The sequence below is a fragment of the Takifugu rubripes genome, chromosome 12, assembly GCF_901000725.2.
Source record: "Takifugu rubripes chromosome 12, fTakRub1.2, whole genome shotgun sequence".
NCBI classification, from domain to species: domain Eukaryota; kingdom Metazoa; phylum Chordata; class Actinopteri; order Tetraodontiformes; family Tetraodontidae; genus Takifugu; species Takifugu rubripes.
Window position 1 is genome coordinate 3,729,728 of NC_042296.1, and position 10,646 is coordinate 3,740,373.

At 45.7% G+C, this 10,646-nt stretch overlaps 1 protein-coding gene across 1 annotated transcript; it reads left to right on the forward strand.

Moving 5' to 3' along the window:
* The first annotated feature begins 100 nt into the window (after positions 1-100).
* smap2 (small ArfGAP2) lies at positions 101-9,584 on the forward strand. Its single transcript, XM_011609107.2, has 9 exons — positions 101-512; positions 6,160-6,293; positions 6,478-6,642; positions 6,719-6,778; positions 6,999-7,056; positions 7,171-7,325; positions 7,880-8,060; positions 8,147-8,511; positions 8,787-9,584. The coding sequence occupies exons 1-9, from the start codon at positions 407-409 to the stop codon at positions 8,913-8,915; spliced, it is 1,353 nt and encodes a 450-aa protein (XP_011607409.2). The 5' UTR covers positions 101-406; the 3' UTR covers positions 8,916-9,584.
* The last annotated feature ends 1,062 nt before the right edge of the window (positions 9,585-10,646 follow it).

Below are 10,646 nucleotides of genomic sequence, written 5' to 3' on the forward strand. Positions count from 1 at the left end.
GAGAGAGAGAGAGAGAGAGAGAGAGAGAGAGAGAGAGAGAAATATAGAGAGAAAGAAAGAGGGAGAGAGACAGAGAGACTGAGTCAGGTGACCGGTGATAAAATATAGATGTTTCCATTGTATGATACTGAAAATCACCAGCAATCAAATGTTTTTCTTCACATTACGTCTTCACTGGAGTATTTGCATCTCCAATAACTCAACAACCCGCATTCTGGTTGGCTGAGAGACAGTCATCCCACTGTGGAGAAACTCGCTCTTCTTTGACGTCGAGGAGGAAGAGGACCGGAGCGCAGCGCAGCGGCGGCGCAGCGGCTCAACGCGCGCGCACACACACAGACACACACTCTCCGGTCGAATTTGCACGGACCGTAGAGGAGCCGTGGAGGAGGTGAATCAGTTTACCATGATGACGGGGAAATCAGTGAAGGACGTAGACAGGTACCAGACTGTCCTCAACTCCTTACTGGCACTGGAGGAGAACAAATACTGCGCGGACTGCGAATCGAAAGGTAGGCGTTTGTCCGCGGACACGATGGTCAGTGCATGACTCGACCGTGTTGCACGTTTGAGCTGCAAAATGCTGCATCGCATCCTCCGGGGATGATACTGTACTATGGTGCAACATCTTCACGTGGCCAGGGATGCGTGGTCATACGGCCGGTAGTTCCAATAGAACTCCAAAGGTACAATCGTGTGAGCAAATGGGGCAATTATTGCCATGTTGGGGCACTCGCAAGACCAAGAAGCCTTTAAAAATCATGTCAATCATACTAACTGGCTGAAAAGGACTTTGAGTTCACCTGAACAGCAGATATAAACACACAAAGAACTGCAAGATCCTTTGCAGCCATGTCAGTTTTTGGATTATTTAATATAAAGTGTGAGTCACTTTCAATTGTTTAGCCTGTAGGAGGCCTTTAACTGTGTCATCAGCCGATTGCTCAACCTGTTAGACCATACTGGTAGGTAAATACCGCTGTTTTAGTTACAAATACACTTAGTCACAGGGTAATTCTCATCCCTTTGGGGTCAGTTTAAATTATGGTCTCGTACCAATACTGCAATATTACCAGTTTTTGCACTTTAGACCCTTCCAGAGAAGCTGACCCTGGGCCTGCCGTCGCCCGGGCAACACTTAAAATTCCTTTCAGAATGATGAGCAAGCAGTTTTTCATGTGTTTAGTAGAATTTGTAAACAGTGACGAGGCTTTAGAAGCACACACACACACACACAAACACAATAAGGGTTTTATCTTGAAACTGGCTTTTACTTGAATCTAACAAACTAATCGGAGCCGTTGCAAAAACATGGTTGCTTCATTAATTTCCGTCTTTACAAATAAACATTTCACGGCGAACCCTTCCTACACAGAGCGCCGAGACAAAGACGCAAATTGTGCAGCGCTCCGGTGACCTGTGATGCCACGTGACCGGATCATGCGTTCAGTAGAAATCTCTGTTTCATTGCTTATTTTCCTTTTCTTTTTGTGTTTCCCAGTATAAATAGAAGCATTGATGTTGGCCTCCTTGGGGCAGGATACTTGTGATGGTTTGGAAGACTGGGATCTAGAAGCTTGAAAGACACATCAGATGAAACGAAAGCGCCGGAAATCAATGCGGAGGCCTTCTTTTTTTTTGCCAGCGTGAAGACGCGCTTCTCCGGCTGGCGCGTGTGAATTGGCCTGATCTAATTAGGCTCCAGATAAGATTAGGCGGTTAGGAAGAAAATAGCGTTCACACGCTCAAAGCTGCCAGTCTGAGTCCGGAGAGATGCAGCGTTTCCCGTCCGATCCGGTTGACCTTTGACATTTCCCGTTCCTCTTCCGTCCCACCCTGTTCGCTGCGATGCCACCAGCTAATAAGCTGACTCTGACGTTTATGCATCAAACACGTGCACACCTTAACCTTCACTCATCCTCGCTTCTTCCTCCCTTGACCATCTGGCTGCACGTGAGGTCGGGTCTAATCCTGTTTGCTCTGACGGAGATTACTGTGCGTTTATCGCCTCCCTCCCTCTCTCCTCCTCTGGGTGATCAAAGAGGAAGTGGCGAGCTGGACGAGAAAACAAACACAGACACATTAGATCGAGTGCTGTCAGGCCACCCCACCCCCACCCCCCTCATCCTTACTGTATGCTGACTGTCCTGAGGCTGCAGGGTGAAGGCACTTTAAGACTGCAGCCTTTTGCCCGTGCTGCCCCAACTTCCTGTTTCCTTCAGCTCTGACATTCTGAGCGGTTTGCTTCTGTCTCACTTCCTCATATTGTGCATGAGGTCGTCCGTTCTGCCAGGAAATAGGGGAAGAGACGTTGCGAGACAGGTGCAATATGTAGTCAACATCTTACTTCTGGTCTCTGTCTCAAAGGAGTGTGCCTGTGTGTGTGTGTATACACGCATTGAGTTGGGTATTTGAATGAAAGCTTCTCTTATTGTCTGCCTTGATGGTGTGTTTACGCACAACACTGGTGCTTTGTTGCCGTGGATACATCACCCAGCAATACCAATGCCCCAGACTTTCCCCTCACAAACCTCAATCTTGTCCAATCAGAAGCCGGCAGGTATTCCCAGGGAAAGAAGGAGGCTGTTGAATTGGGAACGCTACCCCACCCCAGAGTCCGAAACTGCTTCTGAAATCCTTCAGATTTTAGCAGTAATACCTGTCAATTTTGGTCAGAGGGTGGTTTCGCTCTGAATTTAGGCCATGGCGGTTTGTTCTTCATGAGTGTGGCCGGGAGGGTTGAATCACCCTGAAATTCTAAATAGAATGATCAGAAACGGGGTCAGAACAATAAACGGGATGCTATGAGAAGAGTTTTGTTCCTCTGATGTAGAATTCATCAGTTTCTACAACTCTTTACCTGCAGGATCACAGTCCCTAAATACTCTGAAACACAGATGGTGTGTGTGTGTGTGTGTGTGTGTGTGTGTGTGTGTGTGTGTGTGTGTGTTTCGCTCATTTATCAATCAGAGCTCCATCTGGTTAGCTCAGACAGGGACTGGGTCACTGGGTGGCTCCAGGGTTTCTGGATCAGCCTCACATATGAGCCTAGAAGCTTCTGTGTGTGTGCGTGTGTGTGTGTGTGTGTAATAGAGTAATAAAGAGAGACAGCTAACTCTTGTATTTATCCACAGTTTGTGAATTTCAAAGCCTCCTCTGCCACCAGCACTTAATTGTTTTATAAAACAATGTTTGCTCTCTCCTCACATGCAAAAGTGAATCTAAATTCTTGACATTCCTGTTTTTCCTGGTCCTGCTTTTGTATCTGCGTCTGACTCTTGGTTTTTCGCTCATCTCACTGACTCAGACGCTGGAATAAAGTGAGAAACATTCATATCTGGCGACTTAAGTAATGGTGTTTGTGCTCTGATGATTCCCTGCGGTCCTCTCAGAAAAAGCTGTTATTTGTTCCCTGCAAATCCCAAAACATCAGGAGTCTCCTGGGAGAAGCTTGGGGTGAAGTTGGAGATCTGTAGCTAATGTGGAGCAGGATATTTCTGGGTGTTTATGTATTCTATATAACGGCGCTGAGTGGATGGAAAAAGGAGTAGAAGCTGTGCGTACAAATATAAATACAGCCAAAGAAGTGAAACTGAAGCCCATTAAATTCCCAACTTGTCAACTTTAAAGAAGTGTCTCTCGTGAGGAGGCTCTAACACAGTGGGGGGGGGGGTTGTTACAGATCTCTGTTTGTGCTCTCCATGCTGCAAACACCCCCCCCCCCCCCCATCTGATGATTGCAGGAGCGCCCTGGATGTACTTCAAACTGCATATTTGACATCTGCACTGTCATAAATCAGCTCGGTTAAGCTGCTGTGCTTCAGTTGGTGCGCTGGCTGTAAATGGTTCATAAGGAAAGACACCAAGGCAAAGAAAAGGTGTCTGCATTCATCTGCATTGCTAAAAGAGGAAGATTCGAACTCACGTATGTAGAAGTAGACTTTCTTTTTTTTTGTCAGACCCTGTTCCTCCCACTGCCTGCCCGAAGCAGCTGTCGTGCACTGAACTCAAGCGCAGTTAGCTCTCTTTGAATGTCACATGGTCTTCCTCGTTATCAGGAGATGTTGGGATTGAGAGAAAGGAGTTTTTTTCCAGGTAATTTTGGTAGAAAAGAACCCAAAAATTGCTGGTAAATGGTAGAAGTTCTTGGGCTGGAGAGGAGCATTTGAGTGCAGGTAGAAATCAGCCTGTGGTGTGCACGTGCACGTTCCACTTCCATTCAGACCTGGCACTCATTCACAGTTCTGGTCTCCTTGAGGACGGTCGTGGCGTTCATTAAGACGTCAGCTCCAATTCTCGCCACTGCCCTTGACCTCCTCCCTCCCTCCGACCCCATGGAGCGTGCTGACGTGCACGCCCTCCACCGCTCTGTCAGCACGCTCCCTAACTTCATTATCGACCTCAGCAGTCGCCACCCAGCGCCGCCGCCGCCGCCGCGTCCGGCTGGACTCATTCAGCGCTGCCGCTCCTCAGCCTCCTCAGCCTCCAGACTTGATTGCTGCCCGACTTAATTAACACACATCATCTGCTGTAATAACAATTCCTGGGTTCTTTTTGGGTTTATCTCAGTGTCTGCAGCCTCACCCGCCGCCAGGGGACAGCAGCGCTTTCAACGACTACACTCAAAGGCAAATCATTGCTGTAAAATTAAACATTTCTGAACAATTTTCCTCAAGGGAACTAAAATGGTAACCTACCCGAATTTTCCTGTAAAGATAAACATTTAGGCAAAAAAGGACCAAAATAGCCTTTCAAAGAGCTCCAATTTCAAACTCTGTGATTCTTTAAAGATTAATGCAAATTTAAAGGGTCAACCAGACTGATTATAGGCATATTTTTATATTTATGGTATATTTACATTATAGACTAATCTGAAAAGCCCTTTAATGTCATTTTTCTTTAAAAACAGAGCTACAAATCTAACAAGAAATAACATAAATCTACTTGAATCCAAGATTTTTAACCACCTTATTTATATAAAGAGAAAATTGCAATATATAATGTTGGACCTTATTAAATGATGATTAATCACATAGTTTATGTCTCTAGATAATTTTCATTTTACCTTATTGCCAGACAAAGTTTTATTTTGCAAAACTCACTAGCTGTGCTGAAAAGAGGCGGTGGGGGGGCAGAGGGGCGAGGATGGGGTGAGTCGGCTGTGTCAGTGAACGAGTGCGATAAGAGGCGGGAGCGAGGATGGGGAAGAAGACTGGTAATTCCAGTGTTCGGGGATTCCGGCACAATTGTCGGGTTCGTTATCGTCGGCGCCAAAGTTTTAAAGCCACTAAGCAGGATTTGTGGAGTAATTCTGTTGTTATTATCCGGCGTGACAGCAAATGCTGCCGCCGGAGGTCAGGGTGATGGACGCGCTCTGGCTCGGCTCCACGTTTGAAAATATCGCCGACGAAAAAGTGCAACTGAGAAACATTTTTCTGCCAACTTCCTTGTCTATCTACAGGAGGTGTTCTTCCCTTTAACCACATTAAAGGGAACTCAAATGGAAACCTGGCCTTTCACCTAGTGGAGGAAAGACCACGGTGCACCCGACTGAAGCCTGGTTGCAAGCAAGGGACAGTGCAGAGGAGAGAAGGGTGGAGCGGTGGGCCGGGGGAGGAGATGAAAGAGGAGACGGAGAGCAAGAAGCAGATTTGAAGAAAAATAGAAAGCCCCCTCGATCAGAAATGCCCGGTCAGACGAGCACTCAGACAGTGGTGCATGTACAGGAGAGGCAAAGCTGAAGTGTGAGGGTGAATATGGGAAGGGCAGCACTCAAATGCAGCCAGATATATATGGAAGTGTGATGGATGAAATGGCCTACTCAGATAACCACGCATCTCCCCACACACGGGCCCATGAGTAATCATCCCTGCAGGTATCGTGTGTGTGTGTGTGTGTGTGTCTCCTCTGTCTCAGCTATGTAGGCTAACCCTCCTAATGGATCCTGTTTTATACCAGGGCACCTTTTTGCCTGGCTCAGGATTAGATGGATTCCCAGCTGAATTCTAATTGAATTTCTGCCTTGCCTCTGCATAATTGGACTCTGCCTTTGTTTTCGTCACTTTCCTTATCTCTATTTTGGGTCCTGTCACTCACGTCCCATCGTCTCTGAAGACGCTCCGCTCTGAAACGTAGACGTTGCTTTTGTCTCTCTGCCAGGGCCAAGATGGGCGTCCTGGAATTTGGGCATATTCATCTGTATCCGCTGTGCTGGTATCCATCGAAACCTGGGGGTCCACATCTCCAAGGTCAAGTCTGTCAATCTGGACCAGTGGACTCAGGAACAGGTCCAGGTCAGAGGTCAATCAAATAACGGAATGATAAATTAGTGGTGTAGCCTTCGGCAGTCATGAGACTTTACGTTTGAGGAAACAACAAAGAACCATCAGCATCAAGACCGTTATTGATTTAGAAGTGATGTTTGTACTATTTTTAGATTAATAATGTGCTTTTTTGTGCGTCCTTCCATCTGCCCAGAGCGTTCAGGAGATGGGAAACGCCAAAGCCAAACGTCTCTACGAGGCTTTCTTACCCAAGTGCTTCCAGCGACCTGAAACTGACCAGTCTGCAGAGATCTTCATCAGGGACAAATACGACAAGAAGAAGTACATGGACAAAGTCATCGACATCCAGATGCTGAGGGTGAGTCCTCCTGCACAGAGTAACAGCACTGAAGCGGGCAGCGTGAGTCTGCAACGACCTTTGTGTTTCTCTGCAGAAAGAAAAGAGCTACGACAACATACCCAAGGAGCCCGTTGTGTTTGAGAAGATGAAACTGGTGAGTCGACAAGTTATGACTTGACCGTGCGAGCTGAGCTTGATAAGGGGACTGTCAGCTTTCAGGGTGGAATTGAGAGTAATTGTGTTGCTTTAATGCGAGTCAGAATCTAATTTCACTGCCAGGAAGTCTCCGGGGACCAGAGCAGGTATTAGATCCAAGCTGTTCTCTCAGTGCAGACGTTTTGTTTTAACCGTATCGACTTTCTCTGTCGCTGTAGAAGAAAGAAGCCAGCCCAAAGACCGATTCCCAGTCTGTGACAGACCTGCTCGGATTAGGTATTGTACTTTAAACAGCGCATCATAAACACAATTGCTAGTTTGTTCGTGATCATCAGTTCTATCCAGCTGATTTTTCTTTACATTCTGCATGTCCATTTCCGCTTTTTTTAGATGCCCCTGCTCCGAGCCCTGCGGTGGCTAATGGGGCAGGATGTGCTCCAGACTGTAATGAGAGCTCAGCGGTGTCCAGTCAAGCTCAGGCACAATCTGCAATCGATCTCTTCAACTCTCTACCAGCTCCCTGCTCATCCTCTGCAAAAACAATGGTAGAAGACACACACACACACACAAAGCTACATTTTTCCCAAAAACATGTGCATTCCACACATTACGGTAGCAACTGTTGCTAATGCTAAGAGCTACACTGAAATTTCCCAATAGTCCAGTAAAGTCAGGGTTGGTCATTTAAGTTTTAATACCTCTCAAAAACATCATTAGTCACTATCGGTTGTTGCTTTCACACAAGCAACACGGTGTGTTCAGTGAAGTGGCTCACAGCCCAATATACAAATGTTTCCTTAGTTAATACACAGAGCAGACATTTTAGAGGACAAAGTCAAGACAGCTAAGGACAGACAGTTGCCACCTTGTTGAGGATGATAACCACAACTGATTAAAATGGTAGCCGTGTCAGCATTAGCATCATATGCTATACAATAAGATTTTAAACCCAAAGGACCACTTTAACAACTAATTATAATCTAGTGTCACACAAAAAGAGGGTTTGTGTGCCAATATAGTTATCTGTACTAACACTACATGTGTATTTATACATGGCTTCATAACCCGACTTCTTCGATGCATCACCTGTCCTCTCCAGTCGGTCCCCGGTTCCTTGCCTCAGAGCAGAGTGACCGCCTCAGTGCCTGAAAATCTCAGTCTTTTCCTCGATCCAGCACCGAGAACCGACGAGGGCACTGTGAAGAAACTCTCCAAGGACTCCATTCTTTCCCTGTATGGCTCCTCCCCTTCTCTGCACGCCAGCAGTATGGCTCCTCACGGTCAGCAGTGCTCACGGTCAAACTAATGGACGAGCTTCTCCAATGCCGAATGGCTGATTGTATCTGTAATTACTTTTTATGTACAGGGCTGTACATGAATCAAATGGGCTATGTGACGCACCCATATGGGTCGTACCACTCTTTAGCCCAGGCGGGCGGAATGGGTGGCGCCATAATGACATCACAGATGGCCATGATGGGACAGCAACCCAGCAGAGCGATGGGACTTCATCAGAATGGCGTGATGGGACAACAGAATGGCCTAATGGGAGCCCAGGGTGTCATGGCTCAGCCCAGTGGGGTTATGTCATCACCCTATATGGCAGCAATGGCCCAGGGCATGATGGGACAGCAGCAGAGTGGAATGATGGTGCAGCAGCAGCAAGCACCTTTTCATCATCAGGTGTATGGAGCCCAAAATGCCCAGCAGATGCAGTGGAATGTTTCCCAGGTGTGTGTGTGTGTGTGTGTGTGTGTGTGTGTGTGTGTGTGTGTGTGTGTGTTTATCCTCACATATTAAGTACCAAATTCCTCCTTCTACCAAAGTGTAGCCATGTTTGCTGGGTCCCACAACTTCAAATGGTTGTTTGAAGGTTAAGACATGGTTCTTAAGGTTTAGGTTCTGTTTAGGATGTGGGTCAGGGTTATTGGGATAGTTGGGATGGTTAGAATAAGGGGCTGGGTAATGGATTAAGACATTAATGTGTGTACTGTCTCCTTATCCAGATGTCCCAGCACATGGCGGGCATGAACCTCTACAGCTCCAGCGGCACGATGGGATACAGCAGTCAACACACGGGAGGAGGACCGGCGGCGCCGAACTCGACGCACATGGCGGCGCATATCTGGAAGTGATCTCATCTCTCCGGAAACAATCTGAGGCCAACAGCCCAGAAAAGAGAGAGAAACTGAACTGTAGGAGCCTGGATTCTTCTCCCTGGGTGGACATTTTGTAATTCAAGGCAAGAGAAGGAAGAGGAGGCAGAAAGATATGAGGAAGAACAAAGATTTGGGACAACCATCACTACCTCTCTCTCCTCTCTGCCCAGGCTTTCTCTCCTTGTTTTTTGCGACTCTCCATGCTTGCCTTCAGAACATTTCCACTTGAAGACCAGAACACGTGTAGTGTTACTGGCAGACATCTTTGTTTGTATCAGGCCTGAATGTAATTGTGTGTGTGTGTGTGTGTGTGTGTGTGTGTGTGTGTGTGTGTGTGTGAGTGTGTGTGTGTGTGTGTGTGTGTGTGTGTGTGTGTGTTCTCACACGTCTGCCGTATAAATACACCATTAAAACTCGCTGGATAAGAATGAAGCTCCATAACGAGCTACAAAGCCACAGTATGTTTATTTTGCATTTTGATGAGACAGAGAAGTTAAATGCTACCCGCTGGCAAACACTGAAGTTCAGCTTGTCTTGTTTTGTCCAAAGGCAACAAAATCTACCTACAAATTAAACAGGATCAGAAACAATTCTGTTATGTTACTTTTATGGCTCAATAAACACTGAATTCGTGTTAAATGCGTAGAATTTTGGCACCATCTACGCTTGCAGATGTTCAATGGTCATTTGTCTGCACAACAGATCCAGCTTTTTCCAACCTGAGCTTAGAGAAATAAAAATATGACCCTGATGTATGTTGTATGACCAGGGGTATTAAACCATTCTAATGTTTATCACTCAAAAACAATCATCCTACTTTACATATATGGCGTTTTCTCACTATACGCTCTGAATTGTGAGCTACTTAAATGTAATTTTAATGTAAAAAGGCAAAAAAATGTGAATATAGGAAAAAGGTTCTGCATTAAATTTTAGCTTACATAATATAAATAACATTTCAGCTATGAATTGTACTGCTAATTTAACGTTTAAATTATTTAATTAAAACATGAATATACAAAGAGTAGTTGAGGCAATGCTGCCCCCTGGTGTTGATGTGAAACAACATTACAAATGGGATTCATTTACAGGCACTTTAAGTCAACATTTTAGGCCTGTTGCATACTTTGATTGAAATGAGATCAAAACATTAATAACCTGTTGCTTTTCCTGATCATCAGCAGTAGCAAATCTCACAAACACATGAGTTCACCTGAATTCACATCAGGTCGTCCCTCATTGGCTGGAGTTGAGCTGCAGTGATTGTGGACACGGGAAGCGACAAATATCTGAAGGTTACGTGACCACCGAGATCTGATGACTCTTTCTCAGAGGGACGCTCGGGTGAGCACTACTGTCTGCTGCAACATTTATGAAATTATCTTCCTGTTTAGAGCAGCTCAGCCTGATCAGCTTGGGTTCAAGTCCCTCCATTTGTCTTTTATGAAACCTTTAATCGGTTTAGTCCCTGCAGTGTAAAACAATAAGAAAAACAAAGTAGAACAATAAGGAAAACAAAGTAGAACAATAAGGAAAACAAAGGATAAAGAGCCAACCCAACAAAATAGCCATGGCCAAGTCTGATCCAGGTCACAACACATGCTCAAAGTCAATAAACCAGAGAAATAATCCATAGCTGAAGCTACCCCACCAAAATCTTAAAACTACATATTTCTCAAAAGACTTCAAGAAGTTACACTTGCAAAA